Source organism: Carlito syrichta, unplaced genomic scaffold, assembly GCF_000164805.1.
Source record: "Carlito syrichta isolate Samal-C Ts95f unplaced genomic scaffold, Tarsius_syrichta-2.0.1 Scaffold304708, whole genome shotgun sequence".
Taxonomy (NCBI): Eukaryota; Metazoa; Chordata; class Mammalia; order Primates; family Tarsiidae; genus Carlito; species Carlito syrichta.
The window spans coordinates 545,791-558,765 of NW_007248804.1; the positions used below are offsets into that span (position 1 = coordinate 545,791).

At 50.1% G+C, this 12,975-nt stretch overlaps 1 protein-coding gene across 2 annotated transcripts in view; it reads left to right on the forward strand.

Moving 5' to 3' along the window:
* Window positions 1-12,975, forward strand: part of DAPK2 (death associated protein kinase 2) — a 136,280-nt gene that overhangs the window by 84,699 nt on the left and 38,606 nt on the right. For both annotated transcript variants that reach the window (XM_008060716.1, XM_008060715.1), the window contains exon 3: window positions 513-651. In XM_008060716.1, the coding sequence (XP_008058907.1) occupies window positions 513-651 (139 nt within the window). The remainder of the gene's footprint in view (window positions 1-512; window positions 652-12,975) is intronic.

The following is a 12,975-nucleotide window of genomic DNA, read 5'->3' on the forward strand; positions in this document are numbered from 1 at the left end:
CATCAATGGCTTTCTTCTCACTGTAACTTCACGTGGTAGAAGGGATGAATGAGCCCTCTTGGGTTTCTTTTATAAGGGCACTAATCCTAATCTCACTTCTAAAGACTGTATCTTCATGATCTAATCCCTTCCCAATGTGGGTTAGGATCTCAAAATAAGAGTTTTGGAGGAACACAAACATCTCACAGTCTTATTTCTGTCCTCTGTCACCTCAGTTGTAGAGATGGAAGAGGTTCATATATATCCAGGGTAACCAGGGACCTGGACCTAGATTGTGAGCAGAGGCCCCTCTGGCAATACTTTCATGGTGATTCCTGCCCACGTGATCCCAAAGAAAGAACACAGTAAACAGAAGTAAAGTCAGTCCTTGGTACTACTTATAGAAAGCCCCAGACATGGGCAAGGGGGATTTTGCCATACAGGGGGGTCAGGTTCAGAGGTTGTACCCATCAGCCTGGCCTCGTGACATGCAGAGCTAACTGGGCTTAGACCCTTCCACTGGTATCTTACAGAGTGTCTGGAGGAGAGCTCTTCGATTTCCTGGCACAGAAGGAGTCACTGAGTGAGGAGGAGGCCACCAGCTTCATTAAGCAGATCCTGGATGGAGTGAACTACCTTCATACGAAGAAAATTGCTCACTTTGATCTCAAGGTCAGTAAGGGGAAAAAGGGGAAAGAACGAGAGTTTAGAAAGAAGGGACCCAGTCTCTCCCAGTATCATGGCCAGGAGGGGCACACTGCCCACTTGGCCCTCCTCCCTCATCTTAAAGCTGAAAACCAAGCTCCTGAGGAAGAAATGATGCCACTGAAAGTGTCCACCTCCTTAGTTTCATTTTCACAATCAGGTTTTCTGCACATAGGGACTAACTGCAAGAAACTTTTTAATCAGACTACAGGTATCTTAGCTCTTTCAGGGAACTAGTGGGGCATATTTTTTTTGTGTTGTAGTCTTACTTTGTCACCCAGGCTGGAGTGCAGTGGCATACTCACAGCCACAGCAACCTCGATCTGCTGGGCTCAGGTGATCCTTCCACCTCATCCTTCCAAATAGGTAGAACTACAGGTGTGCACCATCATGCTTCGCTAATTTTTCTTGATTTATTGTAGAGATGAGGTCTCACAAAGTTGCTCAGGCTGGTTTTGAACCCTGGGCTCAGGCAGTCCTCTCACCTTGGCCTCCCAAAATGTTAGGATTATAGGCATGAGCCACCACACTTGGCCTATAATTTTTCAATAAGTAGACCAGTGACAGAAAACTTGACACCACTTTCATTTCACAAGACTGAACTTTTTAATAACAAAGAGCTAAGTTCTGAGTGGGAGCAGAACTCAGAGTGTTTGAAGGATTGCTGAGGCTGGCTGGTTCTCTACACCCAGCACAGCCCAGGCTGCCACATCCCTTGACCACAGCCTATAAATCTTGGAGTCCAGAGACCGCTGGCTGTCCTCCCCTCCCCAACCCCAAACTGAAGCCACAAAATGGATTCTAGGGTCTCCTGATCATTTGTGGTAAATGGTATTCAGGGTCAAAAAAGTTCACTGTGACCACATAGGACTTCATCAAGCAAGAATGTGCTCGAAGTAGGACTGGTTTCCTTAATAGATGAGCTCAGTTGCCTAGACTGACGGGCCTATACAGATACCTAAAGTGCAAAGGTCCTCTGACTTGTGATCAAACCCATGACCTGTTTGCTAAGGAGGAGACCCATTCTTTTTCCTATCCAGAAATCCTGTGGTCTTGCAAGCACAGTGATGGGTGCCTGAGTATTGCTGCAGACACAAAATCTACTGAGGCCCTGTCTGGACTTAGTTCCTCTTTTCTTTCTTTCTTTCTTTTTTTTTTTTGGAGTAGGAGTCTCACTCTGTCGCCCAGACTGGAGTGCAGTGGCACGCTCACGGCCACCACAACCTTGACCTGCTGGACTTAGGTGATCCTTCCACCTCAGCCTTCCAAGTAGCTGGAACTACAGGTGTGTGCCACCACACCCAGCTAATTTTTTTTCTTGATTTATTGTAGAGACAAGGTCTCGCTAAGTTGCCCGGGCTGGTTTCGAATCCCTGGGCTCAGGCAATCCTCTCCCCTCAGCCTCCCAAAATTCTGGGATTATAGGTGTGAGCCACCGTGCCGGCTAGCTTCTGTTTTCTAGGGAACTTAGTGTAGGCGATAGAAAAGAAGGATCGACAACTTGAAATGCTGTGATGGAGAGAAGCACAGCTGGACTGGGAAGTCTGAAAGAAGGGACATCTAAGTCTGATCAGGGCATCAGAGAGGCCTTCCTGGAAGACATGGCGTTGAGTTCTGAAGAACTAGCAGAAGTTAGCAGAGGGCAAGGGCCTTTTAGGGAAGAGCAGCCAGCGGTATACATGGTCACAAAACAGTGGCTTACTCTGAGGGAAGTATAAGCAAAGGGCCTGTGTGCTGAGTGGCTGGGGAGGAAGCCCAGAGGCATGCAGGAGGTGGGCACAGGATATGGGACTAAGCCAAAGAGCTTGCACTTTGCCCTGACAGATCTTGGGACCAGGTGCGCAGAGAGGTGAGGCGAACAGGGTTTGTTCCAGAATGATCCCTCTGTCTGGGAGAATGGATGGATAGGACAGCCTGGAGACTGAGGGCCTTAGGAGGCTAATGCAGTAACCTGGGAAAGATGTGAGTAGGGGACAGATTCAAGATCTTATGCAGAGGTCAAGCTAAGGATCAATTAGGTGCTTAGTTAGACATGGAGATGAAGGAGGGGAAGAGTCCAAGACGACATCCAAGTTCTGACTTGTACCCCTGGCCCAGAGAGGCTATGGCATGCCAACAGTCTCACAGCAGTGGTGCCAGGGCGTGGGCTCATTTCTCACACAAGTCCCCATCGCAGCTCTTACTCTGCTTAGTGGGGTAACCTGCCATGAGTCCCCTTAGCACGGGCCCCCCTCCTTATGCCAATTGTCACAGTGTTTTTATGCCTCCAACAGAAGATGTCTTGCAGAGTTTTCCTTGGGTGTCACAGGGTGAAAGTCAGGGTCACTCAGTGGGCGAGGCCAGGGCAGGTCTTTGGACCCCAGGATGCTGATGCACCAAGCAGGAAAGTCTGCTTAGATTACACCTGTGTCTCCTTCCTGGTACTGCTGTAGACAATTGCCGTGTTGTTTTCTTGTGTCTTTGCTGGCCCCGGGAAACTAACCTCAAAATGTTCGCCTTTGTCTTTTCTCTAATGTGTCTAGTAGAGTTGAAAGAGTTGCTGGAGCCCAGCAAGCCCCAACAACTGTACTAGGTCCATGATGTTTGGTTTGCTTCCATGGCAGCTCTCTATGGTGAGGGGAGCGCCGGCTCGGAGTTAGCTGGGCTGGGGTTCCATGTAACAGGAGACACCTGAACCTCACTTTTCCAGTTTCAATGCAAATGTTAACATCTACCTGGCAGAGCTGTTGTAGGGGATGGAGAGAAGCAGCATTAAGTGCCAAATATGAAATAAGTGCTATGTAATCGTAGCTGTTATTATTTTCCTTCCCAGAATAGAAGAAAAGAAAACACAACTCTTGGCTGGACTCGATGGCTCGGCCTGTCATCCCAGCACTTTGGGAGGCCAAGGCGAGTGGATTGCCTGAGCCCGCGGGTTTGAGACCAGCCTGGGCAACATGGTGAAACCTTGTCTCTACAATAAATCAAAAAATTAGCTGGGCGTGGTAGCACAAGCCTGTAGTTCCAGCCACTTGGAAGGCTGCGGTGGAAGGATCGCCAGAGCCCAGCAGGTCAACGCTGGGGTGGTCGTGAGCATGCCACTGTGCTCCCACCTGGACGACAGAGTGAGACCCCCATTCAAAAAAGAAAAGAAAAGACATCTCTTGTTACAGTGTTTTTGGAGCCTGATAGACTAGAAAAACAAATCCTGTGAATGCAATTCTGAATTGTCCAGTGGAGAACTGAGATGAGTTGTTGGGTGGGACTGCTGGTAGGTCTAGTGTCTGGCTCTTAGCTCAGTCTGGACATTTTCTATAACCTGAAGACAGTCTAGGTTTCCCTTGGCTGTGCATAGGGTAAGGATGTGGCTGACACCTACCATGGCTAGGTGTCCTTAGAGCTATAAGGACCCTGAGCTTTCTGACTCTCCCACCTGTGGGTCCATGAACCCAGGTCCAGCTGGGCAACGTCAGGAAGCAACGTGTAGCTGGAACTCGGAGGGATGACCTCTTGATGGGGGAGCCACTTTCTGGAGTCAGAATGCGGAATGCCTGCCTCCTGGGGCCCATGCAGAAGTTTCAGCTGGTGGTTATTGGAGGCTTCTTGGTCCCATGTGACTTCCCACCATATAAAATCCACATTTTGCTTCCTGATCTTCATTCTCCACAAGGGGCCGTTGCTTTCCTCCCCTGTTTGTGTTCTGTTGCTCCTCACCAAGCCCAGTGCCTTACTGCCCTCACAACACAGCCACCATGCTGCCTCCACACCCCTACCCATAACCTGTTCCCCATGCTCATCTTCCAGCTGAAGGAGCAGCCGATGGAGAAAGGTCAGCTCTCTGGCCTGCCTGTGGATGGGAGTGATCTCTCCTCAGGCTGTCATTTGGGCAGCTCCTCCTCCAGTCAGCCATGGTGCTAGGGCCCTGTTCCTACTCCCCACATGTTCCCAGCCTTGTTGCGGAGAGCGGACAAATGGACAGAGGATTGTCAGATAAGCAGTCTTGGTAAAAACAGATTGTGGCATGCTCTTGCCCAGAAATCTGTGAGGGGACCTTGTTAGCCACAGGCTTCCAGGCCTTTTCTGCCTTAGTCTTCTTTCTTTCTTTCTTTTTTTTTTTTTTGGAGTTGGAGTCTCACTCTGTTGCCCAGGCTGGAGTATGCTGCTCATGGCCACTGCAGCCTCGACCTGCTGGGCTTAGCCTAAGCCTTCTTGTAGCCTAAGTAGCTGAAACTACAGGTATGTGCTACCACGTCCAGCTAATTTTTGATTATTTATTTATTTATTTTAGTTGGAGTCTCACTCTGTCGCCCAGGCTGGAGTACAGTGGCACACTCACAGCCACCACAGCCTCGACCTGCTGGACTCAGGCGATCCTTCCACCTCAGCCTTCCAAGTAGCTGGAACTACAGGCACACACCACCACACCAGGCCCACTTTTTTTTTCTTAATTTATTGTAGAGATGAGGACTTGCCAAGTTGCCCAGGCTAGTCTCGAACCTGTGGGTTCAGGCAATCCTCTCACCTGGGGCTCCCAAAGTCCTGGGGTTATAGGTGTAAGCCACTGCACCTATTTTTTTGTTTATTATAGAGATGAGTTCTCTCCAAGTTGCTCAGGCTGGTCTCAAACCCTTGGGCTCGGGCAGTCCCCTTGCCTCCACCTCCCAAAAGTGCTAGTATTACAGGCATAAACCACCAAGCCCAGCTTTAGCCTTGTTTCTGGCCTCAGCTGCCCTCCCCCACTCCAAAACCTAGCCCTGGGCAACAAGACAACAGATGCGTGTCCTGCCTTTTTCCTCTGTTCATGCCATTCCTATCCAGGATGCTGCTGCGCTTCCCTTTTTTCTGCTCATGAACTTCCTGCTCATCCCTCAAGGCCCAGTAGAAATGCCATTTTTTCTTGGAAGCCTCTGCCATCCCTGCCACCTCCCAAAAGCTTAACCTGCCTCTCTGCTTCTATTGCCCTTTGTACAAACTTCTGTGACAATGAGAACATAGCTGGGTGTGGTGGCTTTCACCTGTAATCCTGGCAGTTTGGGAGATGGAGGTGAGAGGATTTCCTGAGCTCAGGGATTCGAGACCAGCCTGGACAACATGGTGAGACCTCAAAGAAATCAGCCAGGTGTGGTTCCAGCTACTTGGAAGGCTGAGGCAGAAGGATCACCTGAGCACAGCAGGTCAGGGATGTGGTTGCCATGATCGTGCCACTGCACTCCAGCCTGGACAGAGTGAGACTCTGACTCAAAAAAAAGAAAGAATGAGAACATTCATCACTGTGCATCATTTTCTGCTGCACAGTGTCCGGCATGATGAGTCTCTTGGTGTTGAATGAATGAGTGAATGAATGAATGAAGGCCTTAGTGAAGACCAGATGCATACATGGATCCCCAAGGTCCTTTTGTGTCTCACCTGGAAAATGCTAAAAGAGGTTGCAGATTCCACTTCACTGATGTGAACATTTATTTATGTCAGTGGGTAGAGTAACAAACAGCATGTTATGGTACCTGCCTTCCAGGGACCCTGTCTACTGGGGAGCGGGCACAGCGAGGCTTGGTGGGGAAGCCATCAGAAATAGAAGCTAAGTGATCCTTGCCAACAGACGCTACTTCCAGGGGGAGAGCTGTCTGCCTTAGCAGCGTGGAAATCATCCGGATATGTGTTGCATACTCACCACAGAAAGGCCTGCTGTTATGAGCAGGTGGTGGTGGTGAGGGGAGATGACAGGGCCTGTACTGACATCGGTGGAAGGGACACTGAGGCTGACTTCCCCTCAGTACTGGGTTGCGCCAGACATGCCTTGAGATATGCCTTCTGCAGGACAGATGACCAGGAGATGGGCCTAGTATCACCCAGGAACCTTAACCCTGCATGACCCCAACACAAATAAAGGCCTTGTAGAGGGCGTTTTTATGTGGTTTTGTGTTTATTTTAGATTTGGGAGTTTCCCCTCTGAGTATGGATCTGCTCTTCCCCAGATCCCCCCTCTTGTACCCAAACCCGATCCAACTTGGAAATTCAGAAATGGAAGGCAGTCCTCAGGTCTGAAGTGCAGAACATTTGAAGAAATTGTGAGAACAGAACAGACACCATTATACCCTCTCCTGCATTCAACCATTGGCCACATTTGCTTCGCCTCCTTCTCTCTTTAAAAAAGAAAACAAATGGCCGGGTGTAGTGGCTTACACCTGTAATCCTAGCACCTTGGAAGGCAAAAGCAAGAAGATTGCCTGAGTCCAGGGGTTTGAGACCAGCCTGGGCAACTTGGCAAGACCTCTTCTCTATAATTAAGAAAAAATTAACTGGGCCTGGTGGTACACGCCTTTGGTTCCAGCTACTTGGAAGACTGAGGCAGAAGGATTGCCTGAGCCCAGGGGGTTGAGGCTGTGGTGGCCATGAGCTTGCCACTGCACTCCAGCCTGGGCGACAGAGTAAGACTCCGACTCAAAAACAATTATATATATTAAACACAATGTGTGTGTGTGTGTGTGTGTGTGTGTGTGTATAAAATCAGTGTATGAGGGGGGCCCCAAAAAACCCAGAATTATCTTTTGAAGTGCAGGCCCCTTGTGGTACAGGCTTCCCCTGCTAGGTAAGCATTCTAGGAACCCATTAACATCAGTGCACCAGCTAGCATTGTGAGAGACTGTGTTTGGCTTCAGTGAATTTTTTTGGAGATTCTTTTTTTTTTTCTTTTGAGTTGGAGTCTCACTCTGTCGCCCAGACTGGAGTGTAGTGGCCGCTCCTGGTCACCGCAGCCTTGACCTGCTGGGTTCCGGCGATCCTTCTGCCTCAGCCTTCCAAGTAGCTGGAACTGCAGGCGAGCGCTACCACGCCCGGCTAATTTTTTGATTTATTGTAGAGATGAGGTCTCGCCAAGTTGCCCAGGCGGGTCTCGAACCCATGGGCTCAGGCATTCCACTCACCTCAGTCCCCCAAGGCGCAGGATTACAGGTTGAACAACCGAGCCCGGCTGGAGATTCTTTCAGTGCATTTGCCCACTTTGTGATGAATGATTTACAAGCGCACCTGCTCACACTGAGCTGAATTATAAAAAACGGTATGACCCCCATGCCCCACCCTCCCTATTCACCTGATCTCACTCCAAGTGAGATTTTTTGTTTCCCTGGATGAAAACAGTCCTCAAAGGGAAACATTTTGCCGAGCTGGTAGGAATGTAGCAGAGGGGCGGGAGGTGGGAGAGGGGGCAAAGCTGGCAGGAGGTGGGAGATGGTAGGTGGGGCAGGAGGGCCTTGAATGCCAGATTGAGGTGGACCTTGGGCATGGACCACCCTGAAGACTTGTGGGGAGCGGCTTACCTGTGGTCCCATCTGCAGCGTTCTAGGAGAAGAGGGAGTCTCAGTGCCCTGGAATCCTGTCTAGGCCTGGCAGCGAGCCACTTTGCCTCCTCAGATTGCCCAGCGCTGCCTGAACATTCTGGGACTGTGCTTGACATTGACTGAAGGTTCATGGGCAGCGTCCTTGTCCCTGTAGCACAGACCTAGCTAGGACTTTGCTCTGCTGAGCTGAATAGCCTCACTCAGAAGCAGGTAGGCCACACGGACACCTGGAGAGGCTAGTAGGCTGGGGTCTGTAGACTTAAATCCTGCTCTTTGTGCAGGTACCTTGGCCGGCTCTCGATCTCTCTGGGCTGCTGTACAACATGGAGGGACTAAACGACCTCTGGTATCCCTAGCGGCCTGCCATTGAGAGTCTGAAAGTTGGGGGTGGGGGAGCAGATGAGCGAGGAGGAGAAGATGGGTGTGTGAAGGGGAGTGTCTTTGGCTGAGTGCCGGAATTCAACAGGGAAGCAATTTGAGCTCCCAGGAATGATTGCTCATGCTACATCCCAGAAAAGAATGAGCAAAAGTAGCCTCTGTTCTCTGACACTAGGCTGGGTGCTGCTCCTCACAGGAGCCATTTCTCTGAATCCTCAGAACAGCCCTTTGCCTTGGTAGATATTGACTCCATTTTCAAGATGGGAAACCAAGACTTCGAGTTCCAATGACTTTGCCCAGTTTTCATATTGTAACTGGCAGAACTGAGATTTGAATCCAGACCTGCCTGACTCCAACCCCCCACCTTTTGCACTTTTACTACAGAGCCCCCAAAGGTGTCTTCATCCTGCACTGGCGCCTAGGCATGCTGTGCTGGGCCCATGGGACATGGGTCCCCCTGGAGGACCAGCTCCTGGTTGGCACCACAGCTAGTACCTCTGGCCAGATCCTCTAGGGCACAGAGAGGCACACTGGCCTCTTCCATGGGTGCCTGCCTGGGGGGCTGAACTGAGTGGGTTTATTTGGACAGGCAGAACGGTTCTGCCTCTTGGTGCAATTCCACAGGCCCTGGGCTGGGCAGTGGCATCACCTACGGGAATGTGACCCCTCCCTCCAGTCGTGCTTTGGAGGTGATGTCAGGTGTGTGGGTGAAGTATTTGGTTGAAGTAAATAGAACTGAATGTTCATCGGGGAAGCATGGATAGGACCGTCCTACACCAGAGGGCACTCTGGCTTGGGCCCAGCAGTCTGTGGTCACAGCAGCCTCTTCCTTCCTGACCCGGGGCCAGGAGACCTGAGTCTTTACATGTCCTGCCTTGAGGCCCAGAACAGTGGGAATTTTCCCAACTAACTTGGGAGGTTGTGCCATCCTGAAGCTGCAGAGCCTAGAGCTTGAAGGAGCTGTGGACATCATCCAGTGTCTAACTTTGAGTAGCAGGGCTGAGGCCCAGAAAATGGCAGTGGCCTGCTAAACTTCACACAGTCTCCGCAGAACTGGGCTGTTTGTCACCACACTGCTCTGTTTAGGGAGGGAGGAAGCAGAGAAGCTTACACCGAACCTTTGAAGAACTATGCTCTGGCTGGCCCTCCTAGAGCCCGGGTTCCCTCCTGACCTGGCCCTATTGTGGTCCTATTGTAGCCCTATGAGAGAAGTGCTCTCTGGCGCCCCTAGAGGTGGTGGAGGATCTGGCTCCCAAGTCTCAGTACCAGTGTGAAGCTTCACTTGGTAAAGGTGCTGGTAAAATTTGAGTCCCTGCCCAGCCTTCTGGGTATTATCAGGCTAGTAGTGGAGGTTAGGACAGCAAGAAAGAAGGCCGTCTAAAAGCAGAAGGAGCTGTAGAGATGGCAGTTCAAATCCCTTGACCATCCAGGAGTCACTTGGTGGCCTGGGATGGAAGCAGAAACATCATTTGGTGACACGGAGCCCATGGCCTCTGTTTACCCCCAGTCAGGGCAGGTCTGAGTCTGCAGGTATATCTGGTCCAAATGACCCAAGGAATGAGTGGTGAGCTGGGAACAAGAATCCGGGTCCTGGCCACACAACAGGCACCCCGTGGCCGCCTCCCAGCCTAAAACCCCCAAGTGGCATCCTGTCATTCAGACCCAGCTGGGCACCCTCCCTGCCAGGACCTCTGTTTTCTCCTCTGAAGTGAGGATGTCCAACTCAGGAGCTCCTGAGGCTCTAATAGCCAGGCCAGGGGCAGGATCTGGGGCTACTCAATCATGTGAAAGCACCATTAGAAGAAAAGGCATTCTGGGGTGCAAAACATGTGCCAGGGGAGGAAAACAGCTGTGCCTGTCTGCCAGGCCCAAACGACATTCCCACTTCTCCCTTGAGAAGTGAGGAAGTCTAGTGGTTAGGGGCAAAAACCCTGGGATCTGACAGGTAAAGAGCAAAATCTCTGTGTCCATGAGCGGGTGTTATAGTCTTGGTTTCGGTGGTATCACCCAACTCATAAAGTAGTTGACAGAGTTCAATGAAGTATAAAGTATGTCATGTGTTTGCTTAGCACTAGGTCCTATCTATTGCAGGGGCTTAATAAATGACACCCCGGGCCAGATGCAGAGTGGTTCATGCCTATAATCCCAGCAATTTGAGAGACTGAGGTGAGTGGATTGCCTGAGCCCATGGGTTCAAGACCAGCCTGGGCAACTTGGTGAGACCTCATCTCTATAATAAATGAAAAAATTAGCTGGGTGTGGTGGCGTGTGCCTGTAGTTCCAGCTACTTGGAAGGCTGAGGCACAAGGATCGCCTGAATCCAGTAGATCAAGGCTGCAGTGGCCGTGAGCTTGCCATCGTACTCCAACCTGGGCAACAGAGTGAGATTCCTACTAAAAAATAAATAAATAAATAAATAAATGGCACCTGTCTTTCTGAGGGACCATTTATTGCGCACCTGGGTGCCAGACTCTGTCCCAAGCTCTTGGGGGGGAGGGGAGAGGAAGGGGTTAACAGAAACAAAACCCTTGGGAAGCCCAGCAGAGAGACAGATGAGTAAATAGACAAGTTCGACAGTATGAGAAGAACTGTAATAGGGAAGTACAGGGCATTTTTAGGAACTGAGGAGGTGACATGCCGGGGCAAGGGGGACAGCAGGGAAGGCCTTCTGGAGGAATAACTACCTTTGCTGTAATGTGAATAGGAATTAGGCAGTGCAGGGAAAGTCTTCCAAGCAGGGGAGAGGTTACCTGCCTTGTGGTAGGTTCTTGGGGCTGAGGACACACGGAACTCAGGTGAGAAAAACGTAGCCTCTGCCCTAAGCTGCTTAGACCAGTGAAGAGGCCAAGGACCGCTCCGTTAGGGGAGCTGGGACACAGACAGCAAATGACTGTCAGGCGCAGAGATGAGGGACAGGTGTCAGATGTTGCAACAAAAAGGTTCAATGAAGCCTAAAGGGGCCTGAAGGAGGGAGGGCTCCCTTTTGGTGGGGGTGGTAGGCTCAGGGCTGTTGAGGGAGGTCCTCAAGGACGAGATGGGTTGCGTTAGACTTTGAAGCCCAGGTAGAATTTCAGCAGGTGGAGACTGAACAGAGGCTTTCCAGGAAAAGCGGACATTGTGAGCAAAGGCGCACAGTGGGATATCCTGCAGTGCTCTGAGAAACAGGAATATGCCATTTTCCTAAACATTTATTTACTTAACAGCTTTATTGAGATATAATTCACATCCCATACAATTTACTCAATGTGTACAGTTTACAAAGTCTGACAACACCACAATCATGTATAGTATAATGTATTATTATTATTATTTTGAGTTGGAGTCTCACTCTGTTGCCCAGATTGGACTGCAGTGGCACACTCCCGGCCACTGCAGCCTCGACCTGCTGGGCTCCGGCGATCCTTCCGCCTCAGCCTTCCAAGTAGCCGGAACTACAGGCACGCGCTACCACGCCTGGCTAATTTTTGATTTATTGTAGAGACCAGGTCTCGCCAAGTTGCCTGGGTGGGTCTCGAACCCGTGAGCTCTGACAATCCACTCACCTCAGCCTCCCAAAGTGCTGGGATTACAGGCTGAGCCACTGAGCCCTACCATTATTATTTTTATTATTGTTTTGAGTCAGGATCTCACTTTGCTGCCTAGGCTGGAGTGCAGTGGCATGATCACAGCTCTCCGCAGCCTCAACCTCCTGGGCTCAGGCGATCCTTCTGCTTCAGCTTCCCAAGTAGCTGGGACTACAGGCACATGCCACCATGCCTGGCTAGTTTTTGTATTTTACGTAGACACGAGGTCTTGCTATGTTGCCCAGGCCAGTCTTGAACTCCTGGGCTCAAGCGATCCTCCCATCCCAAAGTGCTGGAATTACAGGCGTGTGCCACTGTGCCTGGCCTAGAATAATTTTAGAATCAGTTTTAGAACATATTCACTGCCCCAGAAAGAAACCAAGTGCCCGTTAGCAGTCTCTCCCCATTCCTCCATTCCCCTAGTCCTAGGCAACCACTAATCTCCTTTCAGTCTTTATGAATTTGCCTACCCTGGATATTTCATAGAAATATTATCATATAGTATGTGATGTTTTGTGACTGGCCCTTTCACTTAGCATCATGGTGTTTTTTTTGTTTATTTTTTGAGTTGGAGTCTCACTCTGTCACCCCAGCTGGAGTGTAGTGGCACACTCACGGCCACCCCAGTGTTGATCTGCCGGGCTCCAGCAGTCCTTCCTCCTCAGCCTTCCAAGTTGCCAGAACTACAGGCACGCACTACCACATTCAGCTAATTTTTTTTTTTATTAATAAATATTTTTTATTATGGTTTTGTGGGGTACAGTTAAGGGTTAAGTGTACAATTACGTTTCATTCAGGCACCCTGTTGATAAGAGGTGTTTTCCCATCCCCAGACAGATATTTGCTACTGTTAATCCCATCCCCCCCCCATAGTTTCCCAGTACTGTCAGTCATTTTCTTATAGTATTACACTGGATGTTCAAGGTCCATTATATGAGTGAGAACATGTGATACTCGGATCTTTGTTTCTGTGAGAGGTCACTCAGTATTATAGACTCTAGTTCCATCCAGGTTGCTGCGAAATTCATGATTTTGTT